Genomic DNA, 17,275 nt, shown 5'->3' with positions numbered 1-17,275 from the left:
GATTTCTGGCCAATCAAAATTAGGCTGATCCTTGCATGTGATTTAATCATTTAATCATTTAATCACGCACGTTTTTGTCTTATTTATTTTTGTTTCTTATTTCTTTATTCTTTTGTTCAATATTTTTAATTTTTTTGTCTCTTCTTTCTATTATTTCTTTAATTATATACAATATATTTACATATATTTCATAATTTATTGCTTTGCAGGTATAGAAATATTTGTTTATTAATACTAATTATTTTCATTTTTTTTTACCTCTTTGTTATTTTGTATCGTAATACTAACAATAATATCCATGTTTCCTTTATTCCTTTTTACTTGTACTTTAATACTAACGATACTAACAATACTAACAACATGTTTATTTTTTCCTTTCTCTTTATTTCTTTATTCTTTTGTTCAATTACTTTGCAGGTATAGAAAATATTTATTTATTAATACTAATTATTTTAATATTAACGCGTTTTTTTTTTACCTCTTTGTTACTTTATGTCGTAATACTAACAATACTATCTACGTTTCCTTTATTTCTTTTTACTTGTACTTTAATACTAACGATAATATCCATGTTTCTTTTACTCCTTTTACTGTTTCTTTAACTCTTTTTACCTTAATACTAACAATAATAACAATATTTCTTTTATCTTTATATCTAATACTAACGTTACTATAGCTGTTTCTCTTCTTTTTACGTCTAATAATATTGTTACTCTACTCTTTCTTTTTTTTACTTTTATGTATTCTGTATATATTAATAAATACTTGTAATTTTTTATGATTATATCTAATAAAACATACATTATATAAACTTATAGTACAGAAAATGAAGTATTATTTATCGAAATATTTTGAAATATTATGAAATATTAAGTTGTGTAAAATCACAGAATATTACGAATCGTCAAATTATGGAACATTACGCATCATAGAATTTCGAAATATTTTAAAAAGTTGCGAAGTATTACGCAGTAAAATTACGGAATATTACAAATCGTAAAATTACGAAGCCTTGCATACAGTAATATTTTGAAATATTTTAAAAAGTTACAAAATATTACGCTTACGCAAACTTGCGGCGGGTCTGAAAACTTACGAAATATTATGTAAAATTACGAAATATTGCGAACCGCAAAATTACGGAATATTACAAATCGTAAAATTACGAAGCTTTGCATATCATAATATTTCAAAATATTTTAAAAAGTTACAAAATATTACGCTTACGCAAACTTGCAGCGGGTCTGGAAGCTTACGAAATATTATGATGTGTAAACTTGCGCAACTTTTCGCACTATATAATTTCCTGATGAACTCTTTGTTAAAATATATAGCCAAATTATACATATGGGGACGCCTGTAGCAAAAGGGGGGAATGGGATAATTCCGTAATTTTAAAAAAATCGCAATTTAAATCACATAATAAATTTGGCAGATCATCACTTAATTGTAAAATAAATTGTCTTTCAGACCTTTTTTTTTTATCTAAAACTAAATTTTACAGGCAATTTACTAAGAGTATTGATTTTCTTTTAATAAGTTTATGTTGCTTGTTAATTCTATAAAAGTAAAATGCAAATAATAAGAAAATTTCAAAATTAAACTTTTTTACTAATATATTATTAATAAAAACCCATATTTTCTTAATAATTAGACTAATAGACATATAATTATAATAAAATCTCAAATTTGAATTTTTTGGCCTATCCTCCCTTTTTGCTACAGGCGTCCCCATATATTAATTTATTATAATATAATTCAACTAAAATTAATTTTATTTTATATTATTAGTTATATAACTATAAAATTACAATTGTTTTTTTTTAATTTATACTTTATAAAAAATTTTACTTTATAATTTATAATTAAAATTGAATAAATTATTTAAATACTATAATGATAATATATTTTATCAAAAAATTATGGTTAAGTTTATACTAATTAAAATTGCTTAATATTTTTAAAAATAATTTAATACTATTTTTTTATATTGCAAATATTTATATTTATATAGTAATATAATAAAAAATTCCTATTATAGTGCCAAAAGTTTATACTTGACAATAAAAATATAACATTTAAAAATCTTTTAATTCCTTAAAAAAAATACAATTTAGAAAAAATAAACTGGTAACTTTATTTTTTGAAGTAAGTTCTATCAAATTACCAGTCAGATTTTTAAAAGAAGTTATATGTAAAAAATTATAAGCATTTGAAATTGTATGATTTTTATATGATCAGCCCAAATTTGAAATAAAATATGTTAGCCAGAATTTATAATAATAATAATTTGAGCTGACTTTATGCATTATGATAATACTAACCTAAATTATTATAATATAAATCAAATGTAATTTTTTTAAAAAAATTTTTTATCAATATATGACTTTTATAAAATGGTAGTTATGATTTATTGCTAAAATTTACTTTTCTTATATTTTATCTTGTTTGTAATAAAAAACTTTCAAAATCTGCATTTTATTAATACTTTATATAAGAAATCCCAGTTTTTATTGGCTGAATTCTGAATCATATAATATAAAATTAGCTTAGTAAATTAAAACAAAATCATATGATTGTCAAGTATAAACTTTTGGTACCATATATAACTGTTATTTTTTTTTTATTAACTGCTGCATATTTATTAAAATAAAGTCAAAGTTTTTACAAATATACAAATAAAGCTCCGCATGAGCCGAGCCAGCTCACAAGCTGGCTCGAGCTTTTTAATCTGAGCCGAGCTGAACCACGATTAAATTGGCTCAGTGGCTCGCGAGCCAGCTTGAAATGAGCTCGAGCCGGTGATAGGCTCGGCTCAAAAAGCTCGAGCTGGCTTGAGTTATCATACAAAAAACATTGCGAAAACATTTTTTGTATAATATTATATTAAAAAAACGTTTCGCAATTTTTTTTTTTAATTCTTTAATAAAAAAATGTTGCGAAAATGTTTTTTTTACTATATTATATTGGAAAAAAACGTTTCACAACATTTTTTTAATTCTTTAGTAAAAAACGTTGCGAAAACATTTTTTTCACTATATTATTTTAGAAAAAAACGTTTCGCAACATTTTTTTAAATTCTTTAGTAAAAAAATGTTGCGAAAACGTTTTTTTCACTATCTAATATTAGAAAAAAACGTTTCACAACATTTTTTTAAGTTCTTTAATAAAAAAACGTTGCGAAAATGTTTTTTTCACTATATTATATTAGAAAAAAATGTTTCGCAACATTTTTTTAAGTTCTTTAATAAAAAAATGTTGCGAAAACGTTTTTTTCACTATATTATATTGGAAAAAAACGTTTCGCAACATTTTTTAGAACGGGAAAACTACTAATAAAGGTCACCAGTTTTCTTGGTTTGAACCTATATTTAATTTTCAAAAAGGTCACCGTAAAAATAATTAATAAAAGTCACGTGTTGGTTCGCAAGAATAAGAAAATTTGAGTGAAGATCTTTCCTTTTTCTGTTTTTGGAGCGGAAACATGTGAATAAATAGTCAATTGACCAATCATAAGATGGTTCGCATTCATATGATTTTCTGATTTTTTTCTGGTGACCTTTATATATAGTTTTCCCAGTCCTGTTTTTTTAAATTCTTTAGTAAATAACGTTGCGAAAACGTTTTTTTCACTATATTATATTAGAAAAAACATTTCGCAACGTTTTTTTAAATTCTTTAATAAAAAAATGTTGCAAAAACGTTTTTTTCACTATATTATATTAGAAAAAAACATTTCGCAACGTTTTTTTAAGTTCTTTAATAAAAAACATTGCGAAAACATTTTTTTCACTATATTATTTTAGAAAAAAATGTTTCGCAACGTTTTTTTAAGTTCTTTAATAAAAAAACGTTGTGAAAACGTTTTTTTCACTATATTATTTTAGAAAAAAATGTTTTCGCAACATTTTTTTAAATTCTTTAGTAAAAAAACGTTGCGAAAACGTTTTTTTCACAATATTATATTAGAAAAAAATGTTTCGCAACATTTTTTTAAGTTCTTTAATAAAAAACGTTGCAAAAACGTTTTTTTCACAATATTATTTTAGAAAAAAATATTTCGCAACGTTTTTTTTAATTCTTTAATAAAAAAACGTTGCGAAACATTTTTCTGAAGATAAAGTCGATTTTGCTTGGAGCCAGGCCAATATGAAAATCATGGCTCACGCAAATTTCATTTACTTGGAAATTTCGAAATTTTGATGACTTTCGGCTTATTCTGCTTCAGGCCAGAATTTTTTTTTCGAAGCTGAGCCGAGCCAGACTGTGGTTCTCAAGTTCAAGGCTCATGCGGAGCTTTATATACAAAACTAACAAAAGTACATTAGAGGACTAACTGAGACTAAAAAAACAAAATAAACTACTTGTTATTTTCTTACAAAAACTTTACGTATATACAGTCAGGCAGTTATATAGCTATATAAATATAGTTAAGTATAATATGGTGCAGCGCATCTATACTCATCAACAGTTTAAAAATTTATTTTAGGCCGATTTTTACCAAATTAAGTAATAATTTAGCCTTATTTGGTAACATCCCCATTGATCATTGCATGATTTATTAAATTAGATTTACCTGATTGGCTCAAATCGTAATCACGTGGAAAATTGATTCTGAAATTTCACTATTTTACATGAAACATATAAAAAATACTCCAACTTAAAAAGCTAATAACTTTTAATCTATAAAAGTTAGAGGAAATTAAATCCGATAGAATGAAAGAGAATCCTTTAATCTATAATTGTATCAGTTTACTTTTTCAGTTTAACATAAAATTTTAATGAGTTATTGAAGTTTAAAAATACCCAATTTTCATTTGATGAGTATAGATGCGCCGCACCATAGGACCCCAGACATCACATATATAACTCATAACTGATCTACATGAATTTAGCACTTTTTGCTCCTGCTAAAATAGACCTAATTTGCTAAAAATCAAATTATCACATTTTAAATCTATACTAATTTGCTAAAACTCAAAATATGAGTATAACTTTTTAGCAAATTGGCCTAAATTTCAAAAAAAATCATGTTTTTTGCGATTATTTCAGCATCCAGTAGTCCAATTTATGCGAACTTTTTTTTGTTTTGTAGTCCTTATCAAGCTCTACAAATTAAAAAAAATCTGCATAAATCGGATTACTGGATGCCGAGATAATTGCAAAAAACTGAAAATAAAAAAATGTTGCGAAACTAATCAGACGGTTTTTGGCCTGCATTATGCTTAATTTTGACCAGAATTATACTTAATTTTGGCCAAAATATAGCCCGGACCCCGAAACTAATATTTTTAAAATATTATCAATAAAAGTTAAAAAAAAAGGATAAGTTAAATTCAAAAAAAAGTACCAATTTGCTCAAATATAAAATATGACTTTGTAAAATTAACACAATTTGCTAAAACTTATAATTATGACTTTTAATTAATTTTCAATCAATTTGCTCTATCTAAAATTATGAGTTTAATCTAATTTTAATTGAATTTGCTAAAACTCAAATGTGAGTTATATATGTGATGTCTGGGATCCTAGTATAATCATGAACTTTTTTTTAGCTTTCTGAGTCTTATAGTCTAAACTAAACAAACTACAAAACTAATTCCAATATGGATCACATTATTATTATAAAAACATCAAAAATAAAAAAGTAATATATAAAGTCAAACCCTTCTATAATCCTCACAGGGTTCCTTTACCTATCAGCAAAATCCCATATGAATGGCCAAATTCAATACTTTTCATTTTAGGTCTTGTTTATTAATAAATGTACTTGATCAAAGATAAATACTGTATAAAGAATTAGTATACTTTATAGAGATGGAAATTTGTAAGCATAGAGAAGGCAAAGCTCTTCTAAATTCTAATATCTAAAATCCAATGGCTGTAGTAATTCATCTTAATCCAGTTAAATACATCAGGTAAGACCAAATATGCTTCTAAATAATCTAATATTTTTACTTTTAATGATTATTCTGCTGATCAACTTAAATTAGTAAAAATTAAAAAATAAAATCCACCAATCCCATCAGCTTTTCTAAAATGACCGATCTACATAAATCCAAAAAAGTTAAATAACACTAAACCTTCAGCGCAGATAATCAATATTTCAGTCCTTTTAAAAGAAAAACAAGAGTAAAAATGCTGAAATTTTAGAAAAAAAAAGAAAAAACTAAAAAAAACAAAAAGGAAGTCATAACTTCAGAAAATTCTAAGGGAAAAATTAAGTAAAGAAGATAATAAACACTAAGCCTCCATCTACAACTAAAACCCCTTAAAACGTCAACTGATAATAAAGAAGAAGTCTGCTTTCTAAGTGACTACCTCTACTTCAACTTGTATTTAAAGGAAAAACCTTCACAAAGCTTTTAAAAATAAAGAAACTAACAGGAAACTTTACACTATTGCAGAGTTCAAAATCCAGCCATTTAATATGTAACTGTTACAACTTTTAGAAACCCAGTAAGAGAAAAGTTTTGCAGAAGTAAAATTATCTTTGGTAAAAACTGCTCCATAGTTTTGTAACTTCACCAAAACTTTGAGTTAAAAGCCTGTTTAAGTCTTAAAAGAATTCTTAAAAAGTCTATAAACAATAAAAAAAAGCATTCTACAACCACTCAAGTAAGAAAAACTATATTTTTTTCTTTAGCAACTTCTGCTGGAAAATGGTCAAATGATTGGTAGGTGAAAAATGTAGTCAATCTCCTCCTATATAACTGTTATCTTTACAATATTCTGTTCTTTTAAATTGTACATTTTATTTTGCCAAATTATAACAATATATTTAGAATTTATTATATATTTTGAATATTATTTGTTTTTATATCTAATTTATTTATATAATTAGATCTCTATATAATCACTCTCCATATAAGAACATCTCTTTATAAGCAACTATTTTTGCTTAATCTACATATTATTTTTAGTAATAAATTGACTTCTATATAGTTACAACTTTATATAACCACTGTTTTTTATTAACCAATTAGATGAATATATAGAGATCTAACTATATTTACTAAAATAATAATAATAAATTATTTACTGCAAAATGAAAATAGCTTAGCTAATACATCTACCTGCCAAAAGTATCTGGCACTTTTAAAAAATGACCATTAAATCACATTATCTCGACATCCAATGATCAGAATTTAATGATTTATGATTTATTGGATTCGTCTAATTAAGACGCATCTAACCGCAGTATTTTCAAGTCTGTAGGTTCAATAGATCAAAAGTTATTGTTGAATGTCTAAAAACAGTAAAATGCAAATAACTTTTGATCCATCAATCCTAGAGACATGAAAATAATAGATACAATGTACCTTAAAAAGACAAATCTAATGAGTCATATTTCATCTTACTAGGTTTAATAGGGAAGAAAACATTATGAAATTTGTATTTGCTAAATTTTTAAAGATGAAAAATGAATTATTTGCATTTTACTGTTGAGAATAACATCTGATCCATCAAATTTAGAGACATAACAATACTGCAATTAGATGCATCTTGATAATATGAATTCATTGAATCATAAATAATTAAATTCTGATCACTGGTTATTGAAATAATGTGATTTAACTTTATGAAGTAATTCATTTTTCATTTTTAAAAATTTAGCAAATGCAAATTTCATAACGTTTTCTTCCCTATTAAACCTAGTAAAATGAAATATGACTCATTAGATTTGTCTTGTTAAGGTACATTGTATCTATTATTTTCATGTCTCTAGGATTGATGGATCAAAAGTTATTTGCATTTTACTGTTTTTAGACATTCAATAATAACTTCTGATCTATTGAACCTACAGACTTGAAAATACTGCGGTTAGATGCGTCTCAATTAGACGAATCCAATGAATTATAAATCATTAAATTCTGATCACTGGATGTCGAGATAATGTGATTTAATGGTCATTTTTTAGAAGTGCTGGATACTTTTGGCAGGTGGGTGTATATTAATATTAAATATAAAATAAAAAGTTAAAGTAACAATAAAAATATATAAATCATATATATTTATAAACCTGTTATATTTATTTATTAAGTATATGGCAAATTTATGGATGAATTTATGAATTTTATTTTAAATTTTATTTATTAATAAAAGAAGCTTTCACAAGTACTTTAAAATATATCTTTTTTTCATGATAATTTTTTTAATGAAATATTTTTTAAAAACTGTACAATAAAAATAAGCTGCAATAGATGTAATCATATCGGCTGATTGGAAAATCAAGCCAATTAATATTTAAGCTCAGTTGATATATAACTGATGGGTTACTTATTGTCATTAGCTATGGGGGGCTTTTCTGATCAGCTGATATGTTTTTATTTCGTATTGACTTTAATATAAATTTATATTAAGCAATAATACTATAAAAATATTTGTTTTGCCAAATATCTAGTATAATGGCTGTTACCTATAAACCAATTGTAATTTCTTCAATTTTTTCCTTTACTATTAGTTTATGATTTATAAATTTGAAGTTCAGGCCGCACTTGAAGCTGCTTTTAGAAAATTTCTTTACATATTCCAAATCCTCCTGCATGAGAATTATTTAAAGCATGTCAAATTTTTGATCCTACTTATTTTTATTTTTCGGATGTAAGAATAAAGAATATTAGGAATTATCCTACAGCCAAATAGGATCATGCTTTTTTCATCATGCTGATATTTTTTATTAAGCTATAAATAGACTACATTGCATAATTATTATTGATATTTTTGACGTTGTATTTATAAGATGATCATTGGCGACTGCAGAATAACACAGTTATTTGATAGGGGTGTTAAAATATCATCCGAACTGCTGCAGTTCGGTGATATTCTAACCCCCCTATCAAACAACTAATATTTATTCATACAAAATGATGAAAATTTTCCAAATTTGTCAAATGGTTTTTTAAAAAATCACAATATTTTGCAATTAAAAACTAAAAAAACTGTACAAATTCTGGATTAATATTATTTATTATATGTAACCGTCTAAAGTTATTAATTTAATTACAATATAATTATTTTATATAATTATAATTAATCATTGAGCAAATACACAGTGTAAATTTTATCTAATCTTAGGTAATATCAGGCTTTTTAGGTTACATTAATATGGAGTCAATTCTTTAGTGATTATGTATATTAAAATAAATAAATAAGATTTTATTAAATGTCCAAATGCTTGACTTTTTCCCATGGAAACTATTAAAAGTATTTCTTATTAATAAAAATATTTTGGAATGATCAACAAATAAATGCATAATAATTTACCTCTTCACGACCAAAATGTCCATAAGCGGCAGTTTGTTCATAACTCCAACCACTTGGTTTATGAAGACCAAGTTGTTGTACAATAACACCTGGTTTCAAATTAAAGTTCTTTTTAATAATGTTCAATATCTCGGATTCTTTTATAGTTGAAGTACCGTAGGTATCAACAAAGATAGAAAGGGGTTCAGCAACTCCAATAGCATAAGAAAGTTGAACCAATACGCGACGCGCCAACTTAGCCGCAACGAGAGATTTGGCAATCCAGCGAGCTGAATGAAATAAAACCACATAAATCGTAATTACACAAAAAAAAGGAAAAAAAATTTCAATTTACCAGTGTATGCAGCAGAGCGATCAACTTTGGACCAATCCTTGCCAGAGAAAGCACCACCACCGTGGGCACCATGACCACCGTACTGCCGTTGATTTTTTTTTGTAATGTAAGAATCAAATAAAAATAAATTCATAGTATCATAATATCTTACCGTATCAACAATAATCTTACGTCCTGTCAAACCAGCATCACCTTGAGGTCCACCGATAATAAATTTTCCGGAAGGTTGCATATGATAAGTAGTTCTTTCCGTGAGGTATTTTGCTGGTATAACTGCATTGACAACGTGTTCCTTTATTTGAGCTCGAAGTTCGGGTGTATCAATTTCAGGAGAATGTTGTATAGAAATTACGATGGAATCAACTTCAATAGGGATTAATGCGCCATTTTCTTTCTTATAACGTACGGTAACTTGGGTCTTGGAATCTGGTCGAAGCCTGTAATCATCGGTGAAATTTAAAATGATGTACAAAAAAATGAAATAATGAAATGTATGTTATCTCACCAGTTAAGAGTTTGATCTCTGCGAAGATCCGCCATTTTTTTGTTTAACTTGTGAGCTAATACCAGGCTAAGTGGCATTAACTCAGGAGTTTCATCAGTAGCATACCCGAACATAATACCTAAATAACATAAATAATTAAAATTATAAAAATAAAAAATAGCAAGAAAAAAATTTGATTCATACCTTGATCACCAGCACCAATTTCTTCAAGGTCTTCGCCTTTTTGTACAAGACCTTGTGCAATATCGGGCGATTGTTGTTCGATAGCTACAAGCACATTACATGTCTTGTAATCAAATCCTTTGGATGAATCATCATAACCAATACGTTTAATAGTATCTCTGACAATCTGTTGATAATCAAGAGTAGCCTTGCTTGTAATTTCTCCAAATACAAAAATCAACCCAGTCTTCGTTGCAGTCTCACAAGCAACTTTGGAAAATGGATCGACTTTGAGACAGGCATCCAAGATGGCATCCGATACTTGGTCAGCAATTTTATCTATATATTAAGAAAGAATAGCGATTAATTCAAAAGGTTTATTTCGAAATAAATTCTTAAATGGCTATAATTCTTTTTTTATAATGTTAAGTATAAATATGCAAAAGTACTAGAGTGTATTACGGTTATATTTATTATTATTATTATTAATTTAAGCAAAATGCTAAAGTATATAACAATTTGTCCTTTTAGATTTGAACATTTCATTTATTTAAATAAATTAAATAAGACTTTACCTGGATGTCCTTCACCAACAGATTCTGAGGTAAATAAAAAAGTTCCGTCGTCAGACATTATGATTCGTTACTAGGTATTATTACTAGATTATAAACGTTAGTAAAATGTAATTCATAAATAAATGGGTGTATTTATACTGTTACATATCAATAATAATTTTACGCGAAAAAAATTTTAATCTAGATGTTACATTTAATCATTTAATCAAAGATGATCATAAATTGCGCAATTTGGGGCAAATGTTTAACTTGTTTTTGTGAAACAGGAAAGCGAGCCACTAGCGAGCCAATATACGTTTAATTTAATTATTGGATTTTCATGAGGATGAATCCATTTGGAATAAGTTGTACAGTTGATACACCCCTTAAAAATATAATTTGTAAATTTGTGATTACATAAATTTACACTAGTATTTATTTTATTATTTTAATATTTTTAACATTTATTTCTTCTCTATTTTGATGGATTAATTAACATTATTAACATTAATTAGGTTAAAAATAATAACCGGAAATCTCAACTAATATTTCAAAATTTGCCAGTCATAATTATCATCCAATTCCGTGAAAACTTTACGCCTCGATAATAATAAATTTTTTTTTTTAGGCTTCTATGATTTCTATGATCTAACAACTTCATTAAAGTTTTTAATGATCAGATCAATATCTTTTGAATCCTTCTTCAGGGTATCAATACCATGTACTATTCCTGTGTGTTCAGCGCCAAGAACCTAAAAATGGGTTTAAAAGTTGTTTCAAATTCATTGATCATTAAATTGAATACATAACGAATACTTGCCTTCACGATATTATCTAATTGATTTGCATCAACAGTGTTGTATTTATGAGCTACTGATGGTTCACGATTATCCCAATGTATTTTTAATATACTATATTGTGTCTTGATATGGTCAAGTCTAACCATTGGCCTTAACAAATTTTGTTTGATTTCCTCTAAACGTCCTTTGAGTTGCTCTTCACCTGAACGGGTCATAGTTCCCCTAAGACGTACTACTTGAATTCGTTTCATAAGCTATATCGATTTAACATAAATTAAATAATTAGACCTTTTAAATATTTTACTAAACTTAATTCACAAACCTTAATAACTCGTTGCGTCAATTCCATATGCTTCCGTTTTTGATTTTCCAAATTTACGGAGGTTTCTAAGTTATGTTTAATTTGCAATGTCTCTATTTTATTTCCGATATCCTATAATGATACTTTCAATATAAATAAATCTCGGAAAAAGAATAATAGTTATTAAATTAAATGTACCTTTAATTTTGCAGAAATTTCATTTTTACCGTTTAAATGCTCTATAATCCTCTTTTTTAAGTCTTCGAACCCAACAGCAACAATTGGCATCATTCTAATAATAGTCATATTTTAATATAAATATAATTTGCACCATAATTATAATATATCTCACACCAATATTATTACTTACATCGTTTTATCTGGATTATTTTTTTGTGCTTCTTCCCAAAGTTCCTGTGTCCAACGTTGTTGCTGTTGCGGTTGGAAATACTGCACTGAACCAGGATTTGATAAATTGAAGAAATAAGTCTGACAAAGATCATAATACAATTAGAATTATTTACATACGATAAAAGCGAGCAAATCACATATTGTAATTAAATGTACTTACAATAAACTGACACTGGGGGCTGTACGTATTCCAAGAATTCATCAATTCATGTAGTTCTTGAACGGGTGTCCGATGTTGTTGTAATTGTTGACCTGTGATACCATTAGGTATTGTCATCCGAAACAAAAATTTATATAAATTATTACTAGTTGAAGGTTAAATATAATCCTTACTTGGTTGTGTTGTGACTAAACTAGTCGGCTGCATAGTACTAGTGCCAGTACCAATACCAAAGGCTGGAACTAACATAATAAGATTATTAAAGTAATAGCTTATAAAAAAATTTATATAACGAAAGTATTCAAAGTTGTATACCAATCGAAGTTCCCGGCTGAGTTGAAAATCCAAAGGCGCCACCACCAAGATTCAATTGAGGCGCTGCAGTTGATTGTGAAGTTTGGCCGAAGCTAAACATACTGGGTTGTGATGATTGTCCAAAGCCAAAGCCACCACCAGGTTGTGAAGATCCAAAACCAAAGCCACCGCCAGGTTGTGAAGATCCAAAACCAAAGCCACCTACTGAAGATCCAAATCCTGCTGGTTGTGTAGTTTGTCCAAAAGCAAATCCACCAGCGGTTGGTTGTGTCGAATGTCCAAAACCAAAACCAGGTTTTGTTGTACCGAATCCAAAACCACCAGCAGCCGGTTGTGTTGTAGCGGTTTGACCAAATCCAAATCCACCAGCAGCTGGTTGTGTCGTTTGACTAAATCCAAAACCACTAGGCCTTGTTGCACCAAATCCAAAACCACCAGCAGCCGGTTGTGTTGTAGCGGTTTGACCAAATCCAAATCCACCAGCAGCTGGCTGTGTCGTTTGACCAAATCCAAATCCACCAGCAGTTGGTTGGGTTGACTGTCCAAAACCACTAAATCCAAAACCACCAGGTTTTGTTGTACCGAATCCAAAACCACCAGCTGCCGGTTGTGTTGTAGCAGTTTGTCCAAATCCAAATCCGCCAGCGGCTGGTTGTGTCGACTGACCAAATCCAAAACCAGTCGGTTGTGTTGTAGTAGTTTGACCAAATCCAAATCCACCGGCGGCTGGTTGCGATGACTGTCCAAATCCAAAACCAGTCGATTGTGATGTAGTAGTTTGACCAAATCCAAATCCACCAGCAGCTGGTTGTGTCGACTGCCCAAATCCAAAACCACTAGGCTTTGTTGTACCGAATCCAAATCCAGTCGATTGTGTTGTAGTAGCTTGACCAAATCCGAATCCGCCAGCTGCTGGTTGTGTCGTTTGTCCAAATCCAAAACCACTAGGCCTTGTTGCGCCGAATCCAAAACCACCAGCAGCTGGTTGTGTCGTTTGACCAAATCCAAAACCACCGGCAGCCGGTTGTGTCGTTTGACCAAATCCAAAACCACCAGCAGCTGGTTGTGTTGATTGTCCAAACCCAAATCCACCGGCAGCTGGTTGTGTCGACTGTCCAAATCCAAATCCTGTTGGTTGTGAGGTTTGTCCGAATCCAAATCCACTAGGCCTTGACGTATTGAATCCAAATCCAGTCGGTTGTGTTGTAGTAGTTTGACCAAATCCAAATCCACCGGCAGCTGGTTGTGTTGACTGTCCGAATCCAAATCCACCAGCAGCTGGTTGTGTTGACTGACCAAAGCCAAATCCACCAGCAGCTGGCTGTGTTGTCTGACCAAAGCCAAATCCACCAGCAGCAGGCTGTGTTGTCTGACCAAAGCCAAAACCACCAGCAGCTGGTTGTGTTGCCTGACCAAAACCAAAACCACCAGCAGCTGGTTGTGTTGTTTGACCAAAACCTCCAAAGCCAAACTGAGGTCTTGTTGCGGTTGAAGATTGCGCACCGAAACCAAAGCTACCACCAAATCCTGGGGCAGTTGTTGCTAAAAAAAAATGCATAACTTACTGAGACTACTAGCAAAAGATCTTGGACACGAGATCTCTGTCTGCGCTGTCTGCGCTAAACTAAAACGCCACAAAAACCCGGAAATGATCGATCAACCTACCTGGAAAATTCCCAAAGCCTGTTGTGGTGGATTGCCCAAAAGGACTAGCTGTAGAACCGGTACCAAAAGGAGAGCTACTCGTTGTAGAAGTAAATCTTCCAAAAGACGACATTTTTGAAGTCGTTATGAAGTGCGAATTTATACGTATTTATATGAAATGACAAATCACATGATTATTGGGTAAATCTTACCACACCTGGCACACCACCCTCGGGTACACAATGACATTTAGCGTATTTCCCCAGTATCACCGACACTTTTTCCACCCCACGTGATTTTGTAATATTCATCACCGGCATCACCCCCACCGCGTTTTTACTGTTTATATTTATCTGAGGGACTTAGTTTTTTTTTGCCTCACAAAATTATTTTTTTCACATCCCTTTAAATGTTACCGGTCACGTGGGGGTGGAATTTTAATTATAAAAGTGTCGGTGATACTGGGGTAAATCATTTAGCGTCACATTGTCACGTGATATCCGCGTTCGCGTTTTTTATATTTATCTGAGGGAGACACTAGCCTGATCTCTATTTATCACAACACCTCGGACATCACACCCAACAAATATTTGTGTAACCGAGGGTGGTGTGGTAAGACTACCCTAATTATTGCTACACAAGATTGATTTAACTGAATTTATTCATTTTATAGCCTTTTTGGAAAAATCTCGAGAAACATACAGAAATGAAGCTGATTTCAGCTCAAGAAGTTAGCAAGCACAACACTCGTGAAGACTGTTGGGTAATTATTCACGATAAGGTATATGATTTAACAAAATTTCTTCCTGAACATCCAGGCGGAACTAGAGTAATTCTTAATCAGGCTGGCAAGGATGCTACAGCGGCATTCGATCCAGTTCATCCCCCAGACATTATTGACCATTATTTGCCTCCCGAAGTTTGTCTTGGGAGTATTGACCACGCTACAGTTGTGAAAACCGTTAAAGTAGAAACTGAAGTGGATAAAAGACGCCGTCAAGCAATTGAAAATAAGCCTAAATTAGGCGAAATGTTAAATCTGTACGATTTTGAAGCGGTAGCTTCACAAGTATTATCAGCTGAGACTTGGGCTTATTACAGTTCAGGTTCAGATGATGAAATTACTCTCAGAGAAAATCATAATGCTTTTCAACGTATTTGGTTACGACCTAGAGTTATGAGAGATGTAACGTACGTTGATACGAGAACAAAACTTTTAGGTTACGATTCATCTTTCCCTGTGTATATAACTGCCACTGCACTGGGAAAGTTAGGTCATCCCGAGGGGGAAGTAGTTCTTACTCGTGCTGCGCATACACAAAAAATAATTCAAATGTTACCTACTCTCGCTTCTTGTTCTTTAGACGAGATGACAAATGCTAAACATGAAGGTCAAATTCAATTTTTTCAGTTATATGTTAATAAGAATAGAGACATTACACGAAAGATTGTTCAAGCAGCAGAGCGGAAAGGTTGTAAAGCTCTTTTTATCACTGTAGATGCACCACAGCTGGGTCGTCGTGAGAAAGATATGCGCGTAAAATTCGTACATGAACCACCTCACCTTCAAGACGAAAAGGATATAAGACGTGATCAAGGGACCGCGAGGGCGATTTCTTCATTTATTGATACAGGCCTAAGTTGGAAAGATTTGGAATGGTTCAGATCGATAACAAAAATGCCTATTATACTCAAGGGTATCCAAACTACTGAGGATGCAGTACTTGCAGCCAAATATGGCTGCGAGGGAATAGTTCTTTCAAATCATGGAGGTCGCCAGCTTGACTTCGCTCGTTCTGGAATTGAGATTCTTCCGGAGGTTGTTGAAGTATTAAAAAAAGAAGGTTTATATGACAAAATGGAAGTATACGTGGATGGTGGTATACGGCGCGGGACCGATATTTTCAAAGCAATAGCTTTAGGAGCAAAAGCCGTAGGAATCGGGAGGCCATTGCTTTATGCAATGTCGTCTTATGGACAGGCAGGTGTAGAACGCGCACTTCAATTGTTAAAAGATGAATTGGAATTGGCTATGCGACTCGCAGGAGCAAATACGCTTGCTGATATTCGACCTGAGATGGTAGATATCAAAAATCTGACGGATCATGTTTTTATACCAAAAGACTATTTATTTTCAGATGTTTATAAGAAACTTGTACCAAAAAGAAGCAAACTATAAATCTTAATAATTTGTTTATTTAATTTTATTTATAAATAAAATTTATTTGTTGAAATAAATGATAATTAAAATTATGAATTCATCATATTAATTTCCTTCGGATTTTTCTACATCAAGATTTCTTTCTTTGATTTGCTTATCCTTCTCTTCTTTTAGTTTATAATTTTCTTCTTGTTTTACGAGCACTCTAATAGGTCTAGATTTCCAACCGGCCAACTTTCTATATCGAGATTTTCTATCTTCCCGAAAAAGTTCGGCATCGGAATATTTTAACTCTATAGGTCTTGGAGGATAATTAAAATCATCACCTAAAGTGACAATAGCTTTTTTATAACTAGGTCTATATCTCTGGTTATTTATTTGGGATTCTGCAGCATAAACCATAGTACGCACATCAACTACATCAAGTTTATAAATATTTGTTAGATAATCTTTTATATCTAGTTTATTAATATTAGTTGGAATTCGAAATGCCACTTTATTTGGAGGTAGAGAGGGTGTTCGCATCAAACGGAAAATTACGTTAGGTAGATAAATTTTTTTTAAACCAGGTTTCCATCCGCTCATATTTTTTAATATGAAATTAATTCACCCAAAATAATTCGTCTTAATTCTCGTTAAAAAAGATGTAAGCAACCAATCA

The 17,275-nt window shown here is 30.2% G+C and overlaps 4 protein-coding genes across 5 annotated transcripts; 1 reads left to right on the top strand and 3 right to left on the bottom strand.

Moving 5' to 3' along the window:
• Positions 1–8,927: 8,927 nt before the first annotated feature.
• OCT59_016583 lies at positions 8,928–10,971 on the bottom strand. 2 transcript variants are annotated; one of them, XM_025313081.2, is made up of 7 exons: positions 10,844–10,971; positions 10,290–10,607; positions 10,107–10,224; positions 9,753–10,038; positions 9,602–9,683; positions 9,268–9,536; positions 8,928–9,198 (listed from the first exon to the last, which is right to left on the bottom strand). In XM_025313081.2, exons 1-7 carry the CDS (start codon positions 10,899–10,901, stop codon positions 9,163–9,165), a joined length of 1,167 nt encoding a protein of 388 aa, XP_025188098.1. In that variant the 5' UTR covers positions 10,902–10,971; the 3' UTR covers positions 8,928–9,162. The 2 variants fall into 2 exon arrangements, with proteins under 2 accessions (XP_025188098.1, XP_066003540.1); XM_066145793.1 differs by having other exon boundaries at positions 9,268–9,683.
• A 261-nt stretch (positions 10,972–11,232) lies between these two features.
• On the bottom strand, positions 11,233–14,586 carry OCT59_016582 (uncharacterized protein; the record flags this gene model as incomplete). The annotated part of the gene is made up of 9 exons (XM_025313082.2): positions 11,233–11,574; positions 11,643–11,876; positions 11,945–12,055; positions 12,122–12,215; positions 12,294–12,412; positions 12,495–12,586; positions 12,668–12,736; positions 12,810–14,351; positions 14,475–14,586. 9 exons carry the CDS (start codon positions 14,584–14,586, stop codon positions 11,464–11,466), a joined length of 2,484 nt encoding a protein of 827 aa, XP_025188099.2. The 3' UTR covers positions 11,233–11,463.
• Positions 14,587–15,159: 573 nt separating this feature from the next.
• On the top strand, positions 15,160–16,699 carry OCT59_016581 (uncharacterized protein; the record flags this gene model as incomplete). The annotated part of the gene is made up of 1 exon (XM_025313083.2): positions 15,160–16,699. The coding sequence occupies one exon, from the start codon at positions 15,160–15,162 to the stop codon at positions 16,630–16,632; it is 1,473 nt and encodes a 490-aa protein (XP_025188101.1). The 3' UTR covers positions 16,633–16,699.
• On the bottom strand, positions 16,623–17,222 carry OCT59_016580 (mitochondrial 54S ribosomal protein uL23m). Its single transcript, XM_025313084.2, has one exon. The coding sequence runs from the start codon at positions 17,197–17,199 to the stop codon at positions 16,720–16,722; it is 480 nt and encodes a 159-aa protein (XP_025188102.2). The 5' UTR covers positions 17,200–17,222; the 3' UTR covers positions 16,623–16,719.
• Positions 17,223–17,275: the final 53 nt, after the last annotated feature.

The sequence above is a fragment of the Rhizophagus irregularis genome, chromosome 25 (genome assembly GCF_026210795.1).
Source record: "Rhizophagus irregularis chromosome 25, complete sequence".
NCBI classification, from domain to species: Eukaryota; Fungi; Glomeromycota; class Glomeromycetes; order Glomerales; family Glomeraceae; genus Rhizophagus; species Rhizophagus irregularis.
The sequence above is the reverse complement of the archived record's forward strand: the minus strand, read 5'-3'. Positions and strand labels throughout refer to the sequence as shown.

Bases quoted from the DNA above. Each gene is read 5' to 3' on its own strand.
- OCT59_016583 (XM_025313081.2), bottom strand. From the start codon at position 10,901: ATGTCTGACGACGGAACTTTTTTATTTACCTCAGAATCTGTTGGTGAA. The intron at 9,684-9,752 runs GTAAGATATTAT...AATCAACGGCAG, and splicing joins GTAAGATTATTGTTGATACG to TACGGTGGTCATGGTGCCCA. The intron at 9,199-9,267 runs GTAAATTATTAT...TACTTTTAATAG, and splicing joins GACATTTTGGTCGTGAAGAG to TTTCCATGGGAAAAAGTCAA.
- OCT59_016580 (XM_025313084.2), bottom strand. From the start codon at position 17,199: ATGAGCGGATGGAAACCTGGTTTAAAAAAAATTTATCTACCTAACGTA.